The 27832-nt window shown below is 44.3% G+C and overlaps 1 protein-coding gene across 2 annotated transcripts; it reads left to right on the top strand.

Moving 5' to 3' along the window:
- The first annotated feature begins 44 nt into the window (after nucleotides 1-44).
- Nucleotides 45-27832, top strand: LOC132385713 (zinc finger protein 229-like). Of its 2 annotated transcripts, none has more exons than XM_059957924.1 (2): nucleotides 45-362; nucleotides 22807-27832. In XM_059957924.1, exon 2 carries the CDS (start codon nucleotides 23714-23716, stop codon nucleotides 24983-24985), a length of 1272 nt encoding a protein of 423 aa, XP_059813907.1. In that variant the 5' UTR covers nucleotides 45-362; nucleotides 22807-23713; the 3' UTR covers nucleotides 24986-27832. The 2 variants fall into 2 exon arrangements, with proteins under 2 accessions (XP_059813907.1, XP_059813906.1); XM_059957923.1 differs by lacking the exon at nucleotides 45-362 and adding an exon at nucleotides 14853-15036.

The following is a 27832-nucleotide window of genomic DNA, read 5'->3' as shown; positions in this document are numbered from 1 at the left end:
TGATCGCTGATTGGCTGTGTGGTGTCAGTGGGCGGGACGCTGTTTGGACCGGGACCGAGTGGGCCGGAGACCGGGAGTTGCGCCTCGGGTTTCGGCTGCACCACCGGCGGGTCGTGAATCCTTTCGAAGGCAGAGCTGAAGCGACCGGCGGAGATTCCGTGAGATGTTTCAGCTGCACGGAGGCGCCCGGCCTTTCCCCGTCGAGGATCGGGGCCTGTTGTCTGGAGTTGTCTCCCAGACCCGTCCCTTCCTGCTGGGTGACGGGAGCTGCCCCGCAGCGGCTGCCGGTGGATCTCCGGAGCTCTCACCGCTCCCCTGTGCAATCCGAACGGCTGAAAACCAAGGGAGAACAAGGCGCAAAGGTAAACACGTGCTTTAGAAAATTACGAACAGGAGCATGTCTGGCCATTCGGCCCGTTGCGCCTATTCCACCCTTTCCTCAGAGTAGTCCTTTTTAAATCTTTTTATTGAGTTTAAACAAACATAAATGAAACACGAATACAAAGAGCTTGAGAGTACATAATTAATAGGTTAAGGTATAAATACAAATAGATGATAATAACCTCCCAAACTCATAGGTGTTACAAAAAATGGAGAAAATAAATGAAACAAATCCTAACCGACATGGGCCATTGCATTATATCAATTATACACAGTAACGTCAATAACTCCGCACCTCCAACCAAATAATTAAGGATATTAAAAGTAAAGTTTTGGAAAAGTAAATTTAGCTCATATGAAAATGTTGAATAAATGGTCTCCAAATTTCTTGAAAATTAACTGAAGGGTCAAAGACAACACTTCGAATTTTTTTCTAAACTCAAACAAGAAATAGTTTGAGAAAACCACTGAAATATAGTTGGAGGATTAATTTCTTTCCAGTTAAATAGGATAGATCATCTAGCCATTAATGTAACAAATGCAATCATCCGCCGGGCTGAGGGGGGAATAAATGACTATTATCCACCATTGGTGAACTGAAAGTTGCAGAAATAGGATGCGGTTGCAATTTGATATTCAGAACTGTTGAAATAATACCAAAAACATCTTTCCAATAATTTTCCAAACGGGCAAGACTAGAACATGTGGGTCAATGAAGCAACTTCAGAATGACATCTGTCACTGGTTGGATTAACATAAGAATAAAATCAAGCGAGTTTATCCTTGGACATGTGAGCCCTATGAACATCCTTAAATGGTATTAGGCATGTTTAGCACAAATAGAAGAAAAATTGATTAATTGTAAAATGTTCTCCCACTGCCCTGTGGGTATAAGAAAATGAAGTTCTTTTTCCCATTCCTTCTTAATTTTTTTCTCATAGTCCTGGCTGTATTTTCATGATCGTATTATAAATGATGGCTACTAAACCCTTCTGGCAAGGATTCAGAGCCAGATTTTTTTCTGTAATGTCCATTGGACATAATTTCAGAAAAGACTAACATTCAAGAAATTTCTAACTTGCAAGTATCTAAAAAAAAAGAGTTTTAGGCTGGATAGCTGTTCAAAGGACATAAAACTGTTATCCAAAAATAGATCACGAAAACATGTTATACCTTTTGTTTTCCATAACACAAAGGCTGGGTCCATAAAAGAGGGCTGGAAAAAAAAGTTAGATATCAGAGGGCTTGATAAGATAAACTTATTCAAGCCGAAGAATTTACGAAATTGAAACCATATTCTTAATGTATGTAGATTAGTTATTTGTTTATTTTGTTTAGATAAAGCAAAAGGAGGCAAAAATCCTAAAATAGAAAACAATGAGAAGCCTTGTACAGATTTACACTCCAAATTTACCCATTGTGGGCAAGGTACTACGACCAATTCTCGTGTCCAAAATATTAACTATCGGATGTTAACTGCCCAGTAGTAAAATCTTAGGTTTGGCAAAGCCAAACCACCTTCCTACTTAGTCTTCTGTAAATATTTCTTACTTAATGTAGGATTTTTATTCTGCCACATGTATTAAGATATTTTGCAATCAATAATATCAAAAAAAAGTTTTAGGAACAAAAATTGGTAATGCATGGATTAAATATAAAAAATTGGGTAATACTATCATCTTGTTAGTATTAATTCGACCAACCAATGACAGAGATAATGGGGACCACCTGGTAACAAGTTGCTTGATTTGGTCAATTAAAGGTAAAAAAATAACTTTAAATAAACCCTTATGTTTCTTGGTAATTTTAATACCCAAATAAGTAAAATGATCCGTGACAACTTTAAATGGTAAGTGTTTATAAATTGGAACTAGCATATTTAATGAAAATAATTCACTCTTATTAAAATTCAGTTTGTAGCCAGAAAAGCTACTAAACTGAGCAAGCAAGGATGAAATAGCAGGAATAGATCTCTCAGGGTCAGATATGTATAGTAGCAAATCATCAGCATATAATAATAACTTATGTATCTTACCCACGGGTAATACCAAAAATATTAGGTGATTCATAAATGGCAACGGCTAAAGTTTCCAAAGCAATGCCAAATAATAGAGGACTTAAAGGGCAGCCTTGCCTCGTACCAGGGGACAACTGATAAAAAGATCTTTGATTATTGGTAAGAACCGAAGCCAAAGGTTTATAATACATTAATATAATCAATGATATAAATTTCAAGCTGAAATTAAAATTCTGCAACGTATTAAATAAATATAATCATTCAACTCTATCGAACGCTTTTTCAGCTTCTACGGAAATGACATTCTGGTATTTTAGATGAAGAAGTATAAATTATATTAATTTATTTTCTAATGTTAAAAGATGAATAACAGGTTTTAATAAATCCGGTCTGATCTTCAGAGATAATTTGAGGTAATACATTTTCTCATGTAGTGGCCACAATTTTGGAAAAAATCGTAGAATCCGCATTCAGCAAGGATATTGGCCGATAGGATGCACATTCTCCCACTTTACATAATTACTGGAAGGACATATTTACTACTATTTCCTCAATTTGGAATATAGATTTACAACCTCATTTTATTACTGCAATTTTTGGCATACCAAATGAAGAGGGTAATCAGTTTTCCCCTTCAATCAGACGAATGATTGCTTTTGTAACATTAATGGCCAGAAGGTCTATATTACAAAATTGGAAAGAAGTAAATCCTCCTACCACGTTTCAATGGCTTTCTCAAACTATTTCTTATCTGAGCCTGGAAAAAATTAGAAGCACTATTTTTGACTCATCAATTAAATTTGAAGAAACTTGGAGACCGTTTATTCGACATTTTCATATGAATTAATTTGGCCCTTTCCAGACCTTCTTTCTGCTTATTCACGTTCTGGTATGGAGTTCCGGAGTTTGTTGACACTATCATATACTTATAAACTGTTATTATTGCCCATGTTAGTTTAGTTTAGAGTTTTATTTTTCTTAATATATACTTTTTTTTCACATATTTTCAAATTTTTTTTTCTCTTTTTTAATCGTTATTTTTGATTTTTTTCCATATATAATCATATGGACTTGATTGATTAAGGTATTTTCTTCTGTTGATGTTTAATAGGATATTGTTATCTTATTATCAATGTGATTTCAAGTTTATTGTATTCATAATTTACTCATTATTATGTTATGTTTTTTTGTGTATATGTGAAAATCAATAAAAAGATTGAAAAAGAAAGAAAAAGGATGCACATTCAGTGGGGTCTTCAACTTTTTTTAAGAATTGGTGAAATGGAGGGATCATAAAAAGATTGTGGTTATTTACTTACAGTTAACGCATCTTTAAAAATTTTACAAAGCCAAGGAGTGAATGTAGAAGAAAAGGATTTTAAAAATTCAGCAGTATAACAGTCTGGACCAGTGGCTTTAACTGAATTCATTGAAAAAGGGAGTGGGTTCCCTTTTCCAGACCCTGCCCGGGGACGTGCCTCTCCTCAGGGTTATATTTTGAACCTCTCGGACAGGGACAGGGACTGGGTTCCCCTTTCTAGACCCTGCCCGGGGACTTGTGCCACTCCTCAGGGTTATATGTGGAACCTCTCAGGCAGGGACAGGGAGTGGGTTCCCCTTTCTAGACCCTACCCAGGGACTCGTGCCACTCCTCAGGGGTATATATGGAACCTTTCTGACACAGACAGGGAGTGGGTTCCCCTTTCCCAGGCAGATGCCTGAAGGTGACCGGGAGCCACCAGAGGGTCTGATGTAATACAAGCCCTGGCACGGTGGGTCACTGAGGTAAGGGAACCCATTTGAATGACAGCCCGACTGCATGCGGATTTTGAGAATTTATCCGATAGATGCAGAAAAAAGGAGAATCCCTTGCGTACTTTATAGCTCGTTTTAAGGATACGTGAGAGTCCAATGCCGGCAAACCCCTGGACAGATCAGTATGTCCAGCTGGCAGTGCAGACTTTTCTAAACTGTCTCAGGCCGAAGCTGTGTCAGACCTGGCCCCGGGTGACATAAATTCTGATGAATAGGGAGCGCAGTTGACTCTTTAAAGGGACTGTGGAAAAGCGAGAGTGTGCACAGGGAACTGGTAGTGAGGAGATGGAGTTCGGGTACTGGCGAAGAACCCAGAACGGGTGTCAGGATCGTGCGGACAGTGCAGATGAAGAGGACACTTGGCTAAGGACAGAAACGGGGTTTGTAGAAAGAGGGGACATTGGGCCAGAGATTGTCGCACTGCATTCACAGACAAGAATAATAAGCGGCAGGAAGAGAGCCTGGATGACAGTGATACTCGACAGAGTACCACATTTACTCTCCACAATCGCTTTGGTCCTGGATAGGACAGGCCAGAGGGGACAGATCACAGTGATACTCGACAGAGTACCACATTTACTCTCCACAATCCCTTAGGTCCCGGATAGGGCAGGCCAGAGGGGACGGTGATACAGGCAGCTGTGATCTGGCTCACCACACAGACAGGCTCTTTTCTTACTGCTGCAATCAGGTAGAAGGTACAAGACCCTCAGGACTCGCCCCACCAGGGTCAGGAACGGTTACTACACCTCAACCATCGGGCTGTGGAACAACACAGGATAACTGCACTCACTGGTCATAGAGAGGCTCCCACAACAAATCATCGTACTGGGACTGTATCAAAATGAGTGAAATTGGAGGTGGTTTGACTGAGACAGATCACATTCCTGTCTCAGAATTAGAGAAATAGAATCTCACAGGATATTTACAGCGGAAGAGCTGGAATGAAGTTTCCCATAAGGTGTGGAACCAGCGCTCAGATTCTGTGACACCGGTTCCTCAGCACAGCCAAAGGAAACATCATTCCTGCCTCTACCCTGTCAATACACTGCGAGACTGTGTCTGTCTCAGTCAGACGGCCTTTTATTTCTCCAATATTGAGAGAGACCCGGTCAGTATAATCTCTCCGAGGACACTACCTCACCTCCTAAATCAATCTGGGAAATCTCTTCATTCCCTTCATCCCACAGGCTGACTCCGGGAGGGAGACCAGACCTGAGCACAGTGTTCCATGTACGCTCTCACCAGGACCCCATATACCTTCAGAGGAGATCTTTATTCTTCTATTCAACCTTCCTTCCCATTCAATGTTCTTCATTTAATATCAAACTCAAACAGTGAGCAGACAGAACACAGCCTCAGCCATGAATTTAAAGGGCAGGTGTTGCAACAGTTTGAGCTTCATACCGGGGGCCACGGAGCAAACAGGGTGTCACAAATGGAGGAATGTGGGAGTGTTGTATGTCTGAGCCCAGCCGTGTGTGTTTGTGTATCAGAATCAGTTTTAATATCAGCGGCGTATGTGGTGAAATTTGTCAGCAGCAGATTGCATTATTTAATAGTAAAACCTACGGATTACAATAAGCATGTATAAAATTATATTTAAAGTGTAGTGCAAAAAGCGAGGGAAAATCCTGAGGAAGTGTTTATCGGCTCATTGTCCATTCAGAAATCTGACAGTGGGGAAGAAGCTGTTCCTCAAACGGGGAGTGTGTCTTCAGGGTCCTGTACATACTCCTTGATAGTAGAAATGAGAAGAGGTCATGTCCTGGGTGATTGGGGTCCTTAATGATGGATGTCACCTTTTTGTGGCATCATCTTTTGAATGTGTCCTGGATGCTGTGGAATCCAGTGCCCATGAAGGAGCTGGCTGAGTTTACAACTTTCTGCAGCATTTTCCGATCCTGTGCAGTGGCCGCTCCACACCAGGCAGTGATGCAACCAGTTAGAATGCTCTCCACAGTACATCTGTAGAAATGTGCAAGTGTCTTTAGTGACAGACCGATTCCCCTCAGTCTCCGAATGAAATATAGCCGATGTTGTGCCTTCATTGTAACTACATCAATATGTTGGGCCCAGGATAGTCCCTCAGAGATGTTGACAGGCAGGAAATGGAAACTGCTCACCCTTTTCACTTCTGATCCCTCGATGAGGACTGGTGTGTGTTCCCTCGACTTCCCCTTCCTGAATCCACAATCAATTCCTTTGTCTTCATGATGCTGAGTGCAAGGTTGTTGCTGTGACACCACTCAACTTGCTGATCTATCTCACTCCTGTACTCCTCCTCGTCACCGTCTGAAATTTCAGCAACAATAGTTGTGTCATCAGCAAGTTTATAGATGAGCCTAGACACACAGACGTGAGTGCAGAGAGAGTAGAGCAGTGGGCTGAGCGCGCATCGTTGAGGTGTGCCAGTGTTGATTGTCAGCAAGGAGGAGATGTTATTTCTGATTCACACAGTCTGGGGTCTCAATAGACAATAGACAATAGGTGCAGAAGTAGACCATTCGGCCCCTCGAGTCTGCACCGCCATTCTGAGATCATGGCTGATCATTCACTATCAATACCCAGTCCCTGCCTTGTCCCCATATCCCTTGATTCCCCTATCCATCAGATATCTATCTAGCTCCTTCTTGAAAGCTTCCAGAGAATTGGCCTCCACCGTCTTCCGAGGCAGTGCATTCCACACCTCCACAACTCTCTGGGAGAAGAAGCCCATCCTCAACTCTGTTTTAAATAACTGACCTCTTATTCTCAATCCATGCCCTCTGGTACTGGATTCTCCCAACATCTGGAACATATTTCCTGCCTCAATCCTATCAAATCCTTTTATTATCTTAAATGTTTCAATCAGATCCCCTCTCAATCTCCTCAATTCCAGCATGTACAAGCCCGATCTCTCCAATCTCTCTGCGTAAGACAGCCCTGCCATCCCAGGAATCAACCTAGTGAATCAACGCTGCACTTCCTCAATTGCCAGAATGTCCTTCCTTAAACCTGGAGACAAAACTGTACACAATATTCCAGGTGTGGTCTCACCAGGGCCCTGTACAAATGCAAAAGGACATCCTTGCTCTTGTAATAAAGGCCAACATTCCATTTGCCCTCTTCACTGCCTGTTGCACTTGCTCATTCACCTTCATTGACTGATGAACTAGGACTCCTAGGTCTCTTTGCATTTCTCCCTTACCTAACTCGACACCGTTCAGACAATACTCTGCCCTCTTGTTCCTGCTTCCAAAGTGGATAACTTCACATTTACTCACATTGAATGACATCTGCCAAGTATCTGCCCACTCACCCAGCCTATCCAAGTCTCCCTGTATTCTCCTAACGTCCTCTTCTCATGTCACACTGCCACGCAGTTTAGTATCGTCTGCAAACTTGCTGATATAGTTTTCAATGCTCTCATCTAAATCGTTGACATAAATCGTAAAGAGCTGTGGTCCCAATACAGAGCCCTGTGGTACCCGACTAGTCACCTCCAGCCAGTCCGAGAAACACCCATTCACTGCTACCCTTTGCTTTCTATCTGCCAACCAGTTTTCTATCCATGTTGAAACCCTGCCCCCAATGCCATGAGCTCTGATTTTACTCACCAATCTCCTATGTGGCACCTTATCGAATGCCTTCTGAAAATCTAGGTACACAATATCCACTGGCTTACCCTCATCTAACATCCCTGTTACACCCTCAAAAAACTCCAACAGATTAGTCAAGCATGATTTGCCCTTGGTAAATCCATGCTGGCTCGGCCTAATCCTATTACTGCCATCAAGATGTGCCACTATTTTGTCCTTAATAATGGACTCAAGCATCTTCCCCACGACTGACGTTAGGCTAACAGGGCGATAGTTCTCCGTTTTCTCCTTACCTACCTTCTTGAAAAGTGGGATAACATTAACACTCTCCAATCTTCAGGAACTGATCCTGAATCTAAGGAACATTGGAAAATGATTACCAATGCATCTGCAATTTCCTGAGCCACCTCTTTTAGAGCCCTCGGATGCAGACCATCTGGACCAGGGGATTTATTAGCCTTCAGTCCTACCAGTCTACTCATCACAGTTTCTTTCCTAATGTCAATCTATCTCAATTCCTCTGATAACTTATGACCCTGGCCCATCCATACAACTGGGAGATTGCTTGTGTCCTCCCTGATGAAGACAGATCTAAAGTACGCATTAAATTCTGTTGCCATTTCCCTGTTTCCCATAACAATTTCTCCCAATTCATTCTTCAAGGGGCCAACATTGTTCTTAACTATCTTCTTTCTCTTTACATAGCTAAAAAAGCTTTTGCTATCCCCTTTTATATTCCTGGCTAGACTGAGCTCATACCTGATGTTTTCTCTCCGTATTGCTTTTTTAGTTAAGATCTGCTGTTCCTTAAAACTTTCCCAATCATCTGTATTCCCACTCATTTAGCCCTGTCATACTTCTTTTTCTTTAATGCTATACAATCTCTGACTTCCTTTCTCAACCACTGTGGCCCCTTGCACCTCTTTGAATCCTTCCTTCTCTTTGGAATGAACTGCTTTTGCATCTTTTGTATTATCCCCAAGAATATCTGCCACTGCTGATCCACTGTCTTTCCTGCCAGCGCATCCGCCCATCCGTAGTCTCCTTTATTTACTTGCAACACTGACACCTCTGATCTGCCCTTATCCCTCTCAAATTGTAGATAAAAACTTATCATGTTATGATCACTACTTCCTAATGTCTCCTTTACTTCAAGATCACTTATCAATTCCTGTTCATTACACATCACCAAGTCCAAAATAGCCTCGTTCCTGGTTGGCTCAAGCACAAGCTGTTCCAAAAATACATCCCTTAGACACTCCACAAACTCCACAAAGTCCTCCTGGTGAGGATCCAGTGGCAGAAGGAGGTACAGAGGCCCAAGTTTTGGAGCTTGTTGATTACAATTGAGGGTCTGACTGTGTTGAATGCTGAGCTGTAATCATCAGCCTATCTTGTGTATTGCTATTGTCCGGGTGATCTGATGCTGATTGTGAGCCAATGAGAATTGTTGACCGATTGTAGCGATTGGCAAATTGCAGTGGATCCCTGCACACAGACAGGAATTGATTGACCATGACCAACCCCTCAAAGCACTTCATCACAGTAGTGAGCGTCACTGGGCGATGGTTGTTGAGGCAGGTCACCCAGGTATTTTTGGGCACTGGTATAATTGTTGACGTTCTGAAACGCGCCCGTGTGTGTGTGTGTGTGTATGTCTACGTGTGTTTGCATGCTTGAGCAGAGAGACAGAGTACTTGAGGCTTTCCAGTTCGATGCAGGAATATTTCCAGTAATTGGTGTGCCTTGAAAGACGGGTCACAGTGTTGGGCCGACTATTCAGATCAGAACAAAATCATTTACCCAGCAGACTGAGCTCTCAACCCGCTCTTGTGTTTCAGAGTTATTTACAAATTGAAATGTAAAATTTAAAATGTGCAAAGTAAATTTATTATCAAAGTATAGGCACATCACCATGTATAATCCTGGGATTTGATTATGTTGTAAATTCAGTGAACTCAGGAACCATTATAAAATGAATGAAAGATCGCCCCCAACAGGACAAACAAAATAACCATGTGCAGAAGACAACAAAATTCAAATACAAAAGAAATAAAACCAAAAAATAACCCAGAAATAAACATCAAAGACATGAGATGAAGAGCTGTTGATTGTGTCCATTCGTTGTGGGAATAGCAAAGTTTTAGGGATCTGGTCTCAATTTAGAATTTTTTTTGGTTTAGCGAATTTTTCATTATCATCTCCCAATCTCCTTAATTATTTTTTTTAATCCCTTCCATGACTGACAAAGTCTTTAAGGATTGGATGAACTAGGTATTAAGTGTTTTTGGGACTTGTTTATCTCAGGATCTCTTGCATCATTTGACCAATTGTCAAATCAATTTGCACTCCCAAAATCACATTTTTCCAGATACCTTCAAATTAGAGATTTTCTACGTTTCCAATTAGCTACTTATCCTATAGGTCCAGATAAAAATTTACTGGAAGATCTTTTAAATTTAACACCTTTTGTTAATGGTTCTATTACCAGTATCTATAACTTGTTGATTGATTCTAGACAAGACTTTTTAGATAAAATAAAAAAACGCTTGGGAGGATGACCTAAATTGTCAGATTTCTGATGATAGATGGAATAAAATTTTTAAACAGGTTAATAAATCATCTTTCTGTGCTCGTCATTCTCTTCTACAATTTAAAGTGGTTCATAGAGCTTACATTTCTAAACAGAAGCTGTCCAGTTTTTACCCGAATGTTTCCCCACTTTCTAATAAATGCAACTCTGCTGATGCCTCTTTAATTCATATGTTTTGGTTTTGCCTTACAATTGAAAAGATTTGGCGGGAAGTATTTCATACCTTCTCCCAACTTTTTAGGATCCAATTTGACCCAAATCCCCTTACTTCCTTGTTTGGTAATATTGCAAATGAAGACATAACTTTAAATACTCCTAACCTACAGGTTTTAGTTTTTACCTCTCTTTTAGCAAGAAGAGCAATCTTGCTTAAATGGAAGGAGTCAACCCGTCCTACACATCTTCAATGGCTACGTAATATTATGTCGTATTTAAATTTAGAAAAGATCCGCTGCTCAGTCTTAAATTCGAAACAATCTTTTTATGATATTTTGGGACCTTTCCTAAATAACGTTTCCAATTTATAAAGTTTAACAGTGCACAGACTTTGATGTATATTTTTATCTTCTCTTCTTAAGTGAATATGTTTTTTTTTTCTAATCCATTGTCATCCATCAGCTTTTTTCTTTGGTAGTTGGTAGGGGGTTGACTTTATATATATATAACATTTATTTTATGATTTGATCTGCCTTTAAATTTTTGATTCCCAAGTGCTATACCTTTATGTGTTATGCTATAACATCTTGATCAATATTATTACAATATATGAATGTACACGTTATGATGAGATGTATCTATGTGTTGCGCTCTGTAAATCTTTTTTTTTCTTCTGAATAAAAATATTGTAAAAAGAAAGCAGGACCTGTTGGTTGAGTGTAATAACTGTTCCTGAACCTGGGGTTGATGCTCCTGAGACTCATGCACCTTCTTCCTGATGGCAGCATTGAGAAGAGAGCATGGCCTGGGTGGTGGGGGTCCTTGATGATGGATGCTGATTTCCTGCGACAGCACTCCACAGAGATGTGCTCAGTCGTGAGCAGAGTTTTACCTGTGATGTGCTGGGCCACATCCACTATGATGTGCTGGGCCGTACTACTGAGGACAGAGAGTTCCTGCTTTCTTGTAATTGCACTTGTGTCCCGGGCTCGGGACAGATCCTCTGAAATGTTAACACTGTGGAATTTAAAGTTGCTGAACGTCTCCACCTTTGAGTCCCGATGAGGATTGCCTCATGGCTTCCTGTTTCCTCCTCCAAGGTCCAGAACCAGCTCATTGCTCTTGCTCTCATTGAATGAGAGGCTGCTCTTGGACCATAAGAAGCAGAATTACGCCATTTGGCCCATCAAAACTGCTCTGCCGTTTCGTCATGGTAAATCCATTTTTCCTCCCAGCCCCAATTTCCTGCCTTCGCCGCGTATCCTTTCATGCCCTGACCGATTGAAAGTCCATCAACGTCTGCCTTAGCAAAAGGAAAAGCAGCATCCGTCATCAAGGCAAGATGAGATGAGGCACCTCCCACTCCATACCCATCCATTTCTGTCCCTCCGCCCTCCCCACTCTCTTGCCTACAAAGCTCACTTTCACTCCTTACCATTACCTACCCAGGACTGTATACAGTGCAGGCATTACAATAAATAATAAACAGGACAGTAGGGCAAGGTGTCAGTCCAGGCTCTGGCTATTGAGGAGTCTGATAGCTTGAGGGAAGAAACTGTTACATAGTCTGGTCATTGTCCGAATGCTTCGGAGCCTTTTCCCAGACGGCAGGAAGGAGAAGAGTTTGTATGAGGGGTGCATGGGGTCCTTCATAATGCTGTTTGCTTTGCGGATGCAGTGTGTAGTATAAATGTCTGTAATGACGGGAAGAGAGACCCCGATGATCTTCTCAGTTGACCTCACTATCCGCTGCCGGGTCTTGCGATCCAAGATGGTGCAATTGCCGAACCAGGCAGTGATGCAGCTGCTCGGGATGCTCTCAATACAACTTCTGTAGAATATGATGAGGATTGGGGGGGGGGGGGTGTAAGATGGACTTTCCTCAGCATCCGGAGAAAGCAGAGACGCTGCTGGGCTTTCTTTGCTTTGGAACTGCTGTTGAGGGTCCAGGTGAGATTCTCCGTCAGGTGAACACCAAGAAATTTGGTGCTCTTAACGATCTCCTCTGAGGAGCCGTCGATGCTCAGCGGGGAGTGGTCGCTCCGTGCCCTCCTGAAGACAACAACCATCTCTTTCGCTTTGCTCACATTCAGAGGCAGGTTGTTGGCTCTGCACCAGTCCGTTAGCCGCTGCACCTCCTCTCTGTAAGCTGACTCGTTGTTCTTGCTGATGAGACCCACCACGGTTGTGTCATCGGCGAACTTGATGACGTGGTTCGAGCTGTGTGTTGCAGCACAGTCGTGGGTCAGCAGACTGAACAGCACTGGACTGAGCACACAGCCCTGGGGGACCCCCGTGCTCAGAGTGATGGTGTTGGTGATGCTGTACCTGATCCGGACTGACTGAGGTTTCCCAGTTACAAAACTGTCTGCCCTTTTATTTCTTCTACCAAAGTACACGACCATGCCGTCCCCGAAATTCAGTCCTTCATCCATTGATGTCCTCTGTAAATCTTTCTACAGGAAAGGAACAGCAATTTGTGTCCGGGAATTCTCAAATTCCGGACACATCTATGTCCGGATATTTAAGGAGTGACCAGATATTTCCATTGAAACACCGATATATCAGTTGTTGATCCTTGAAGTAGTGTCTCATCTCAGCCGGAGACGTGACTGAAATATTTTCGATGTAACTCAGTGAAATCCACTGGAACCGGGCGCTGAGAACACAAGTAACAGAAGTAAGGCTGTTTACAAGAGGGGGATGAGCGGTCCCCGTTTTCTAAGGAAGCCGAGATCCTTGAATGTGTCAGGCAGGATGCTGGAGATGTTTTACCAGTCTGTTGATGTAACTGCAGTTTTCTTTGCCGCTTTACGTAGGGGCAGCAGCATCGGTGCAAAATAAACTCATCAGAAAGGTTGGAACCATCCTTGGCCACAACCGGGGCTCTTACGAGTGAGTGGTGGAGAGGAGTGGTGTCACTAAACAAATGGCCATCCATTACGGACAATCGGGCACATCCTCTCCATGACCGACTGCACAGGCAGCGGAGCACCCTTTCGAACAGACTCACTCAGCACCGCTGTCACAAGGACCGTTACAGAAGCTCTTTCCTATCAGATGTAATAACCACATACAACAGTTCATCTGCTAACCGGCCACCCACAGCTCCAATCTGTTCATTAAATTTGCCGACAGCACCACATTGATTGGCCTAATCTCAAACAATAATGAGGTGGCCTGCAAGGAAGAAGTCATCTCTCTGACACACTGGTGTCGAGAAAACAACCTCTCCTTCAATCTCGAAAAATCAAGGGAGCTGGTTGTGGATTACAGGAGGAATGGAGACGAGCTAACCCCTAGAGACATCAGTGGATCTGGGGTTGAGAGGGTAAACAGCTTTAAGCTCCTCGGGACCCTCATCACTGAGGATCTCACGTGGTCTGTACACACAAGCTGTGCGGGGAAAAAGGCACAACAGCGTCTCTTCCACCTCAGACGGTTGAGGAAGTTTGGTATGTGCCCCCCCAAATCCAAAGATCTTTCTACAGGGGCATAATTGAGAGCATCCTGACTGTCTGCATCACTGCCTGGTATGGGAACTTTACCTCCCTTAATGGAAGGGTTCTGCCGAGAGTGGTGCGGGCAGCCCTGCGCATCTGTAGTTGTGAACTTCCCATGATTCAGGAAATTTACAGAGACAGGTGTGTAAAAAGGGTCCGTAGGATCATTGAGAACCTGAGTCCCGTCAATCACAATATATTCCACATGCTACCGTCGGGGCAAAGCTACCGCAGCGGAAAAGCCAGGACCAAGGCTCCGGGACAGCTTCTTCCACCAGGAATCAGACTGCTTAACTCACGCTGATTTGAGTGCATTTCTATGTCACCTTGACTGTTCTGTTTATCATACATTATTATGAATTACTATGATTGCACATTACACATTTAGACGGAGTAACAGTTTTACTCCACATGTATGTGAAGGATGTAAAAAAATAAAGTCAATTTAATACATCTTTCTGCGACAGATTATAGTTCAATAGTCTCTGCAATATTGTTTCATGCATTATTATTGCACATTGGTACAGTATTACTGTGTATGTTATTATTCTCTATTTTTTGTAAAGTCTTCACACTGTTAAGTCCGATTTTAAATATTGCTGCTGTAACGAAAGAATTTCCCACTCGGGATCAATAAAGTATTTATTATTATTATTCTCCAGCCCTATATCTCTTTCACCGACTTCACCGCTCTTGACTTTACGCCTCCCCCTTTCCCGTTTTCACCTATCACCTCATGTCGCCCCACAACCTGACTCCCGCCCTTCCTTTCCAGTCCTGAAGGGTCTCGGTCTGAAACACCGACTGTTCACTCCTCTCCAGAGTCGCCGCCTGCCCCCCTGAGTTCCTCCAGCATTCTGTGTCTGTTGCTTTGGGTTCAGGATCTGCAGATTCTCGCCTGATAAATCATTGCGCATGCGTGGTCGTCGCCACCAATCCCGACTATCGCGCATGCGCCAAGTAGCAGAGGCTGACAACGACCGGACAAAGGTAAGAGCGGGTTCCGGCCGGGTTCTGATTCACCGGCGTCTGAAACGCGACCGAAGGACAATTACTGTGATTTCCAGCAACATTGGTGCTGCACTCCACGACGGTCCTGGTCCTCTCCCTCTCTCTCAGCCCCATGATCCGTACCCGGCCCCGGAGAGATTTCGACTCCCCGGCGTTGGTGCCGCCGCCGCTTACTTTGCGGCGCATGCGCATTCTCGGGCCTTTCGATGCGGCCAGGGAGGTTTCTCTCTCCCTCCCCCTCTCTCTCCCTCCCTCCCTCCCCCTCTCTCTCCCTCCCTCCCCCTCTCTCACCCTCCCTCCCTCTCTCTCCCTCCCTCCCTCCCCTCTCTCTCTCCCTCCCCTCTCTCTCCCTCCCTCCCCCTCCTCTCTCTCCCTCCCTCCCTCCCCCTCTCTCTCCCTCCCTCCCCCTCTCTCTCCCTCCCTCCCCCTCTCTCTCCCTCCCTCTCTCACCCTCTCTCTCTCCCTCCCTCCCCCTCTCTCTCCCTCCCTCTCTCCCTCCCCCTCTCTCTCCCTCCCTCCCCCCTCTCTCCCTCCCTCCCTCTCTCACCCTCTCTCCCTCCCTCCCTCCCTCCCCCTCTCTCTCCCTCCCCCCTCTCTCCCTCCCTCCCTCCCCCCTCTCTCCCTCCCTCCCTCCCCCTCTCTCTCCCTCCCTCCCTCCCCCTCTCTCTCCCTCCCTCCCACCTCTCTCCCTCCCTCCCTCTCTCACCCTCTCTCTCTCACTCCCCCTCTCTCTCCCTCCCCCTCTCTCTCCCTCCCTCCCTCCCTCTCTCACCCTCTCTCTCCCTCTCCCCCTCCCCCTCCCCTCCCCCTCCCCCTCCCCCTCCCCAGCTTAATGGTGCATTACCGCCACCTTCTGCTCCGGAGTATGCGATGGATTCACATTCTAAATCCCGTCACCCAATCGCACACATACACATACCCTAACCTAAACTTTATCCTCCCCATCATAATATCCTATTTCTGTTTATCCATCATATCCTATAAAAAAAAACCATGTACCCCTTAAGAAAGCTAAAAATACCCTGACCTGTGTTCTCCCACCCATGCCCAGCAACCCTTTTAATGTGAATTCCTACACCCGCAATTCCCTTAGATTAATTCTCATCATCTCTCTCTGTATCCCATACTTCCTGCAACTCAGAACTACATGCTCTACTGACTCCTCTTCCTGACATTGCTCACACAGTCCTGTCTGGTGTTTCAGTGTTTGGTTTAGTGCACAGTGCCCCAGCCTTAACCTTGTTCACACAATTTCCTCTCTTCTGTATCTACTTCCTACCCTAGTACCTGCAACACTTTTATGTATTTGATATAAATGCCTCCCTTTCCCCTCCCTGTCCCATCTTTCTTGCCACATTTGGTTATTTTTTTCCCCGATTACACACTTAACCTCTGCTTTACTAATACTAATGTGCATTTCTATAATTTCTTTCTTTATTGCCCTCTTTGCAAACTCATCCACCCTTTTGTTGCCCTTAAACACCTACATGAGCTGGAACCCATAGAAATTTAACCTGACCTCCCTGATTTGGAACTGTTGTGACTGACTGAAGGACTTCATGAAGTACATCTTGCCGGCTGTTTGAGTGGGAAGACCTGAAACCTGCTAGTACTGAAGATGAATCTGAGCATATCAATGCTTTGACTAGTTTAGATTTCTCCACCCATCACAATGCAACCAACACTGCCATCATCTCCACTGGACACACCGCTAACTTATCAGATGTTCTTCTGCTGATTGCAATCGCTTTTGCAGGTAAAGCCACCCCAAACCCTGTCACTCTGGTCTCAGGTTCCTTAGCACCATCTGTATAGACCTGAGTATAATCACTATACTTTTCCATCACATAACAGTTAAATGCACTTACCAAATCAGTTTTATACTTTCCTTTCCTTTTTCCCTCTAACAAATGCCAGTCTACATCAGGCCATACCAGTTTCCATGGAGCTACAACTGGATAAACTACTGAAGGACTTATCCTTAAATCAAACACTCCACATGATCTAGCAATATCATTCCCTACGCAACTAAACTTTTCCCTCTGTAACCACCCATTTTCCCAGGACTCCTGCAACACTCATTAAGAAGGGTGAGAATCATTGTGTCCCTGCAAATTAACCCAGTAGTTTGCCATCAATTGCGTCCTTCTCAATTCCAAAGACATTGTTCCCATTTCTAACTGCAGGGCTGATACTGGTGATGTTTTAAAAGACCCACTGCACACTTTCAAAACCTGAGCCTGAATCACATCCAGTTTCATTATAAGAGACCTGGCTGCTGATCCATATGCTACACTTCCATAATCCAACACAGATCTTACTAAAGCCACATACATTCTCTTCAATGCTGAACAACTTGCTCCCCATTCCCTACCAGTCAAACATCTCATCACGTTTATTACTTTTTTACAATTCTCGTCAACTTTTCTTATATGGTCTGCCCATGTTAATCGTGAATCAAATATAACTCCCAGAAATTTAAATGATCCAACCCTTTCTAATTCAATCCCATACATCCTTAACTTCTTCCCTACTTCATTTCTTTTCCTAGTGAAAAATACAGTTAGTTTTTTCCACTGAAAATCTACATCCTCAATCATAACCACACTCTACCACTTAATCAATTGCTCCTTGTAGTTTCCTGATTATATGCTCCGTCTTCCTGCCTCGTTTCCACAAGCCCCATCATCCGCAAACAGTGACCTACCTATATCCACCGGTACCTTTGTGAAGACATCATTGATCATGATGATGAAAAGTAACGGGCTAATCACACTACCCTGAGGTGTGCCATTTCCCACTGTGGACTGTATTGACAATTCTGATGCAATCCGAACTTGAATTTTTCTACCAAACAAAAAATCTTTAATCCAATTAAAAACTCTCCCTCCAACCCCCATCTTGTGCAGTTTAATTAATAATCCTTCCTTTCGCATCATATCATAGGCTTTTTCAATGTCAAAAAACACTGCAACTACTGATTCTTTACTTGCCTGGGCCTTTCTTATTTCAGTCTCTAACCTTATCACTGAGTCCATGGAATTCCTTCCCTTCCTAAAACCACTCTGATAACTTGCCAGCATTCCTCTCTTCTCAAGATCATATGATAACCTTTCAGTTATCATCCTTTCCATTACCTTACATATACTTGATGTTAGTGCTTTTGGCCTGTAGCTAGTGGGTTTTGACGGATCCTTGCCAGGTTACCTTATTGGAATTACTACTGCTTCTTTCCATGCACTTGGCAACCTTCCCTCCTCCCACACTCTGTTGTAACAATGCAGTAACTTCAAGAGCGCTCCTTCTCCTAGATTTTTTAGCATAATGTAGCGTATTAGATCTTTCCCTGGGGAGGTTGGTCTCGATGTCTTTATTGCTCTCACCATTTCTGCCAAAGTAAATGGATCATCAGTTATATCATCTGTTTCTTCCCTCCTGTTTAACGCACCTGGGTATTGACTCATTGTTCTTTCCCTTCTCCTTCTCCCTTCTTCAGAGAAATCTTCTGAACTGTGTATCTTTACAAATGACTTGGCCATGATCTCAGCCTTATCCCTGCTGGAGACTGCTGTTTCCTCCTCAGATATCATTACTGGATACTCCCAATCCCTTCTATCGCCCCCCATCCTCTTAATCATTCCCCATTCCTCTCCCACAGGCGTTGTTCTTCCTATTTTGTTGCAAAAACTCCTCCAACTTGCCCTTTTAGCCTGACGTATACTTCTTCTCACCACTGCCTGTGCCTTCTTATATTGAAGCAAATGCTGCATAATGTGGGTTCTTTTAACTAGCCTGAATGCTCTGTTTCTGTTTTTTACAGCCTGACCACATTCCTCTGCCCACCATGGCACTATTTTTCTATTCATCCTATTTTTAGTCCTGGGTATAAATCCTTCTGCTGCCATAATAATTGCTGAAGTCACCTGACTGTTTAATTCATCTATATCTCCAGAAATGTCAATCCTTGTCAATGCTTCTTCAGTTAACTTCTGGAACTTACCCCAATCTGCTTTTCCAAACACCCACTTTGGGACTACCCCACCTGGTATTATTTCAACTCTTTCACCCACTGAACATAAAACTGGGTAGTGATCACTACCTACTGTTGAAGCAGTCCAAACTCCCCAGTTACTGATGACAGCCAAGACATAAGACACTAACGTAATATCTAATACCGACTCAGTTCCTGTTGTTATGTTTATCCTTGTTCCTCTCCCATCATTCATACATACCTAATCCCTTTCTTCCATCAAATCTTCAATTACAGTTCCATTTGAATCTGTAATCGGATCCCCCATATTGTGCTGTGAGCATTGAAATCTGAACACCGCACTACTTTATGTCTATTTTGTCCTTGTATCCTTAGTAGGCTGTCCAAATCCAACCTTTTACATGGATTGTAGTAGTTAATTATAACCACTCCCTCCCCTCTCTCCCATATTTTCACCACTATGTATTCCTGATCGTTTCCTTTTTCCAGTACTCTATACGGTGTACCTTGCTTGATTAACATAGCACAACCTCCTCCTCCCCCTAGATTTTTATCTTTTCTTATCATTGTATACCCATGTACCACAAAGTCTAAAGCTGGTTTCAACCAAGTTTCCTGAATACACACTACATCTGATTTTACAACCATTTCCTTAATAAATTCCTTAAATTCCTAGCCATTGGCCAGTAAACTCCCTGCATTCCATTCAAAAGAATCACCATAATGAGTACTAACCAAACTATGACACGTCCTGGCTTGACTGATTAGTGAGGTTCTCCCTGACTTCTTCCCATGTCAGTCCTACTAACACTAAATGGTTTACTGCTGCCTTGACCACCAGCAGAATTTTGTCACTTTTTGACTTTACCTCTACCGTACAATTAATGACTCCTGCAATGAATGTTACCAGAGCTTTTTTTCCCACACATAAATCCTGTCTGCATAAACTCTTCGCTGCATCTCTTGCATCCCAATTGCTCTCTGGTCATTAGGAGCATTATTCTGTTCTCTGGACATTCTTACAGCTCCTGCATAAGTGATCTTTCTTTTCACTTCTTATTTCTTGAATTTTATTCTCTCGTCTCATAACCCCACACCCACTATATGCCACATTATGAGCTCCTCCACAATTACAGCATTTTGGTTGCACTCCTGTTCCGCACTTTCCATATTCATGAACATCCCCACATCTGGCACATCTCCTCTGCCTTTTACAGTTTTTAGCTATGTGTCCAAACCTTTGATAATTATAGCACCTCAATGGCTTTGGCACATATACCCTTACTGGGTAACTCATGAAACCCAGGAAAACTTTACTTGGCACTCTTGCTTCTTCAGATTCAATCAATACTGTTTCACTTTCCTTTTTCATTCCCTCCTTTGTTGTTTTCAGTCTTAGAACATTAATTACTTTCCACCCTTTGATATTCCTCTTCAACTCTTCCATGTTTATACTCATTGGTACACCTGTGATCACTCCTTTACAACCACCATTTCGTGCTCCCACCCTCCCTGTATATTCCACCTTGCATTTTCCTATCTCTTTTAGCTTGAGTGCTTTCTCAAGTTGTTCCTCATTCGCACATCTTACCAATAGATTGCCATCATTAAAGACTTTTGCAAATACTATTTCCCCTATCTTATTTGCCAGAGTTGTTGTTAGCACAAACGGGTTAATTTTCTTCATGTGTCCTTGCGCCTTCTCATTAAACCCAACACCTCCCCTCTCAACTTGTTCATCTTCCTTACTTTCAGCACTCTCTCCACTGTCATTTCTTATTCTTTTATTCCCTTTGTCTTGGTTTTCATTCATCCATCCCCTCACTATCTCCTTATTCCTTTTTGTTTCTCCCTTCACAATAATCCATTTCTCCCCAGCTGCCTACCTCTGCTCCCAAATCCCTATCTCACTCCTTCTCCACTCTCTTTCCCTCAACCCCTCCTCTCACCTTGTCTGCCATTCAAAGACCCAGGCAACCCGCTCCCAGCAATTCCCACTCCTTCCCCACTCTCTTTCCCTCAGCCCCTCCTCTCACCTTGTCTGCCATTACCAGACCCAGGCAACCCCCTCCCAGCAATTCCCGCTCCTTCCCCACTCTTTTTCCCTCAACAAGTTCCAAACCACATTCACACATGCGCCACCACCTTCCAACCTCTCAGCCCAGCCCACAACCAACCCAACAACACCGGGAGGTTTCTCTTCGTGAGGGTTTCTGGGTAAAGAGGTCCGTACATTCGAAGGAAGTGCGAGCGGATGTATCTCCTGAACGTCGCTGTGCTCCACTATGTAAATCCGAGGATTATGAACTCCGAACGAAAATATAGTTCCCAGTTAAGCTCGGTTGAAGAGTTTACCTTCCAGTCAGTGAAAATGTCAATTAGTGCTGTACGGAAATAAAACCTTCCATCAGATTTAGTTCTCTCTGGGTCAATAACGATATGAAACACCTTTGCCTCGATGACAAGTGACTTCTGGCTTTCAGATCACAAAGGTGCCGCACTCCAATGAGAATAACCACTGCCCTCCACTATATATTCATTGGCATTGCCATCGATGGGTTCATCACTGTCACTCAGCAGATGGGGGGGGGGGGCGATCCAAGTAATTAGTAAATCTCCAGGATCGTACATGCAGTAACACGTGATCTTTGTAGTATTGTGGAACATGACCAGAACTTGAAATAATCCCGAAGGAGAGAGACAAATTGGGCCAAGTCACAGGTTGATTGAGGTCAGCAACAGCCCATTCTCATAAAGACAGGGATATAGTCAGATAATTTGATGGTCAGTCAGAGTGTCTGATCCGAGCCTTGTTAGAAGATGAGTGCTTATGGAAACATGGAAATCTACAATATAATACACAGTGTGCCGTCCATGTAACCTATTCCAGAAACTGCCTCGCATTTTCCAACTGCATTGCACTCTGTGTATTCTAAGCTCCATGAAGTTATCTGAATCTCTCAAAAGACTGCATAGTATCTGTCTGTACTGTCATCGCTGACTGTGTATTCCATACACCTGCTACTCTGTGTGAGAAACCTATCTATGACATTCCAATCTACCAAGCACCTTAAAACAATGCCCCTTGTGTTTGCCAATTCAGCCCCAGGAAAAAGCCTCTGGCTGTCCACACGATCAATGCCTCTCATCATCTTTTACACCTCTATCAGGTCACCTCTCATCCTCCTTCGCTACAAAGTTCACTCAACCTATTGTCATAAGGCATGTTCTCCAATCCATGCAACATCCTTGTAAATCTCCTCTGCTCTCTTTCTATAGTATCCACATCCTTCCTGTAATGAGGAAACTGAACAGAATACTCGAAGTGGGGTGTAAATCAGGTCTTGTACAGCTGCAACATTACCTCACCACTCGTGAATTCAGTTCCATGGTTGATGAAGGCCTTATTAACAACAATGACAATCAGCGCTGCGCCTTTAATTGTAAAATTGACATGGACCCCAATATCTCGCTGATCCTCCACACTGCCAAGAGTCCTAACATAATATTGTATTCTGTCTTCAAATCAGGTTGGATAGATTTTGGCATAGTAGGTGAATTAAGGGTTATGGGGAAAATGCAGGTAGGTGGAGATGCCCATCGCCAGATCAGGCATGTCCTTATTAAATGTTGGAGCAGGCTCGACGGGCTGGACGGCCGACTCCTGCTCCTATTTCTTATGTTCTCACCACAGACTATAATCTCTCCTGAAATACTCTCCTTCTCCCATTGATGTCTTTTGCAAATATTTTTTACAGGTTTGAAATGGCAGAACACTTGCGCATGGGAATCTCAAACACAACAACACATCAGTTTTGCTGAATGACTGGATATTTAAGGAGTGACCAAATATTTTCTTTGCAACACCAACACCTCTGTTGTCGATCCACGGAGATGAAGAATTATCTCATAACATCTGGTAATGTGTTCTGTCACTGAAATCAAGCATTCTGTTGTAACTCAGTGAAATCCACTTGAACCGGGGTGCTGAGAACACACCAGCATTTGTTCACTGGAGATCAGTTCTTCTACTGCATTGATTGTAGAAGGGATTCAAACATCTGACTGTCTGAATTGCAGAGAATTGATCACAGTGAGATATCATTCTCCTTCTCTCAGTGTGGGAGGGGATTCACTCACAGCCTACCCGCAGACACGCCAGTGAGTTCACAGTGGGGAGAGGCCATTCACCTGCTCTGTGTGAGGGAGGGGATTCACTCACAGCCTACCCACAGACACGCCAGTGAGTTCACAGTGGGGAGAGGCCATTCACCTGCTCTGTGTGAGGGAGGGGAACTACCCAGTCATCCAGCCTGAAGATACATCAGCAAGTTCACACCACAGTGAGATGCTCCACCTGTTCTGACAGCGGGAAGCAATACATTCTGTCATCGATGCTGAAGATATATCCTAAAGTTCACCAGTGAGAGGACATTGACCTGCTCGGATGGTGGGAAGACATTCACACGCTCAACCAGACCACAGTGACACCAATGAGTTCACACCGGGGAGAAGCCATTCACTTGCTCTGAATAGGGGAAGATACTCACTCATTCGTCCACACTACATAGACACCAGCGAGTTCACACTGGGGAGAGGCCATTCTCCTGCTCCTGAAAGGAGTCAAATCACCTGCTGCAACATCAGTTAGTTCACACTAGGGAGATGCTATTCACATGCTCAGACTGTGGGAAAGGATTCACCCAGTCATCTCAACTGAAGGAGCATCAGCGAGTCCACACTGAGGAGAAGCCATTCACTTGCTCTGAATGTGGGAAAGGATTTGCTCGGTCATCTGAACTGAAGGTACATCAGCGAGTTCACACTGGGGAGAGGCCATTCACCTGCTCAGACTGTGGGAAGGGATTCACTCACTCGTCCAACCTGCACAGACACCAGCGAGTTCACACTGGGGAGAAGCCATTTATCTGCTCTGAATGTGGGAAAGTATTTGCTCAGTCATCTGAACTGAAGTCCCATCAGCGAGTCCACACTGGGGAGAAGCCATTCACTTGCTCAGAATGTGGGAAAGGATTCGCTCGGTCATCTGTACTGAAGTCACATCAGCGAGTTCACACTCGGGAGATGCCATTCACCTGCGCAGACTGTGGGAAGGGATTCACTCACTCGTCCAACCTACAGAGACATCAGCGAGTTCACACTGGGGAGAAGCCATTCACATGCTCTGAATGTGGGAAAGGATTCGCTCAGTCATCTGAACTGAAGGTACATCAGCGAGTTCACACTGGTGAGAGGCCGTTCAGCTGCTCAGAATGTGGGAAAGGATTCATTCGTTCATCTCAACTCCTGAGACACCAGCAAATTCATACTGGGGAGAAACCATTCATCTGCTCAGAATGTGGGAAGGGATTCACCGATTCAGTTCATCTGAAAGAACATCAGTTTGTTCACACTGTGGAGAGGCCGTTCACCTGCTCAGACTGTGGGAAAGGATTCATTCGGCGTTTTAGTCTATTAACGCACCAGTTAGATCACAGTGAGGAGAAACCATTCATATGCTCTGAATGTGGGAAAGGATTCACACAGTCATCTCAACTGAAGGAGCATCAGCGAGTCCACACTGGGGAGAAGCCGTTCATCTGCTCTGAATGTGGGAAGGGATTTGCTCAGTCATCTCAACTGAAGTTACATCAGCGAGTCCACACTGGGGAGAGGCCATTCAACTGCTCTGAATGTGGGAAAGGATTCAGTCGTTCTTCTCAACTCCTGAGACACCAGCGAATTCACACTGGGGAGAAACCATTCATCTGCCCAGAGTGTGGGAAGGGATTCACCGATTCAGCTCAGCTGAAAGAACATCAGTTTGTTCACACTGGGGAGAGGCCATTCACCTGCTCAGACTGTGGGAAAAGATTCAGTCGTTCATCTCAGCTCTCGAGGCATCAGCAAATTCACACTGGGGAGAAACCATTCTGAGGAAATGCGGATATATAAAAAATTATTTTGAACCTAAGTAACCTCTAGATAAAAGAATAATTGGGACTGAACAGGAATTTTTGAACTAAAGTAAACTCTGTCTTCAGCAGTTAAGAAACTCAATGGCTTATACTGGTTTCCTTTTAATTGTCAGAGGGACATTGAGAATTTGATAATATATATTGTACTCGTGTTTGAGTCAGGACTCATCGATAAGGTCAGCAATGAACATCGGTCTGGAATGAAGTCAGGACCTTGCAAAGGGAATAGCTGATAAGGACTGGACTGTATATCCATCTATATTCAAGCCTTGAGTTAGTGCACTCTGTTATCTAAGACATTAAGTTTTGCACCAACAGACTTGGTGGGCGTACCAGTTCTAATAGCAGCTTGCAACAGTGATGTATGGGACTTACTATGTATGAATATACTGCTGTAACCTGACTGAGAGAGTCCAATTGTCAGATGGTTGGCAGCACTGACATGCCTTCCCTCTGATAACTGGGTCTCAGACTCTTGCAAGAGAATGCAATAAACTGTGGTGCCGAGAGGAAACTGGTCTCCCGAGTTTAACATTGGGCGTCACGAACAGGATCCTAATACAAAGCAGACAGACTGAGTAAGCGGCCGGACCACTCCGGGGACCGCGGAGACCGACCGGGTGCCCAACAGGTATTTCACCTTTTGTCACTCACCGTCAGTTCCTTTGGAGGCACGGTTCCTCGCTGAGGGCTGCTTGCATATCTTGACAGGATAGGGAAAGTATCTGTCGGAAGACTTGTATAAGGTAGGCAAATTTTATTAATTGAGTAGGAGGCGGTACCGGGTTAATTTTACTAACTGGGCAGGAGGCAGACGTGCTGGGTAAATTTATCAATTCAGCACGTGGTGCCTGCTGGGTAAATTTATCTTATTGTTAATTGAGCAGGAGGCTTTGTGCCGGGTAAATTACTTAGAGAGCACGGAGTTGAGTGATACGAGTGGGCCAAGAGCAGCCCTACACAATGTGTGTGAGAGTTTTCCAGACAAGGAAAAAGATTTGTGAATTTTGACTGCAGCGCTGAATAAACCGATTGGGGAAAAGAATGTGGCCACTGGGCGGGATCCGACGATATCACCTCTTGAGAACACGCAGTAAATCTGATCTGGAAGATGAACTGTGGGAAGAAGTGGAAATTGTTGAAAAGGCAATGGAAGGATAAGGCAGATGCAAAGTTGAACAGTACATGATGAGCAAGTTGGAGGGATAATGCGTGTGACAAAGGGAGAGAGGTACGTACTGCAGAAGGTTGGGAGACGCAAAAGCGGAGTGTGAGTGGGTGAATGGGCGCCGAAAACGAGAGCAGGAAAAACAACATCAGCAAAATCTAGGCCGGCCTAGATAGGAGAGAAGGGCAGGAACGTCAGTCTAAAGTTCGAACTGACAGGGAAACAAGGGATCCCGATCCCATGTTTGGGATACCGATCCTGTTTGAGGATGGTGACCATGATTAGGAATGAGCACCCACCGTACTCCCCCCACCATACCAGGGGCCGAGTGCACCCGAGCCCCAATCCGCCCAGTACTCAGATACGGTGGCCACTCGGGTAAAGCAGCGGCAGCGGGGAAGGGGAGGCTCTCTATACCCTCAGATCCAGAAGGGGAATACCGAGGATTATTCCGAGACAGGGAGGGGAGAATCCAATAAAAGCCCAAAGTTAATGGCTCCACAGAGACAATTACCCACCCGAATGCTGCCTAATCCATGAGCAGCGGAGGAGGGACAGCTCTCAGTAATTCCTGTGTATGCACCCTGGAAGCCTCAAGAAATGACAATGATTATGAATCCGGCCCCCGATAGAAAAGAAAACCCAGCACAGATTGCTCAGTGTGTCCGCAGTTCTATACAAATGTATAATGTGACCCCACAAGGTTCATTCAGTCTCTGCTGCATGATTCTCTCAGCTGATGAGGGGCGGAAATGGAAGGCAGAACTAAGATACCAAACCTATCAGGAGTTACAGGTGGGAATCCATGATGAGAATGAACGGACAGACCAGATTATTCAAGCCTTGGAGAGGGATCTCCAACAACCTGTAAACGTCACTAAAGTGCTTGAGTCCAAACGTAACCCTGGGGAATTGGGACCAGACTATCGGAGAGAATTGTGGCCGGCTACGCACTTTTGCAGGGGACAAAACCTCTAATACTGGTACGGAACGCATATGGAATTACAGGGGGACCCAGTGTGAGGTTTAATTTACAGCCACCGCCAGTCTGGGGTGTAATCTAGCAGACTGAGACTTGCTGTGTCCGTTGCAAGTGGAGATTCTATACACAGACTAGCGAACAACCAACAGCTTCCCCAGTTACCGAATCCCCCTCCAGTGGTGGGCACTGAATCTGGTCTCCACTTCGTCTGAACCCTCTCTGCCGGAGGCCGACCCTCATGTGACCCCTATGTGGTGCTAAACTGAGGAAACCGATATTATGCACCCCTCGAGGGACAGAATTTCAAAGTCACCGTGACTGGTGAGGCTGAAGGAAAAGTGGGCAGTGCATTACTGGCCGAAGTTCCAGGTTTCCTTTGGTGACAGACAGGATTCGTGCTTCCCCAGACCACCATTAGGATTTGCCCTTGGTTCAAGCTAAAGAGCGTGGGTTTCCTTCCTAATCCCTGACGAAACAAGCCTCTAGCACCAAGGGGGACTTGCAAGACTTGGCCACGGGCCACCTCCGATACTGGAAGGAGTCAAAGGTGAAGACGGGACATCTGGTAAGACACTCTTTTAATATTGACCAAACCCAAGACGTTGTACCACATCTCTGGACAATTTCAGTCCATGAAGTCAGCTGCACGAAGTTCA

Source organism: Hypanus sabinus, assembly GCF_030144855.1.
Source record: "Hypanus sabinus isolate sHypSab1 chromosome X2 unlocalized genomic scaffold, sHypSab1.hap1 SUPER_X2_unloc_10, whole genome shotgun sequence".
In the NCBI taxonomy this organism is placed as follows: Eukaryota; Metazoa; Chordata; class Chondrichthyes; order Myliobatiformes; family Dasyatidae; genus Hypanus; species Hypanus sabinus.
The sequence above is the reverse complement of the archived record's forward strand: the minus strand, read 5'-3'. Positions and strand labels throughout refer to the sequence as shown.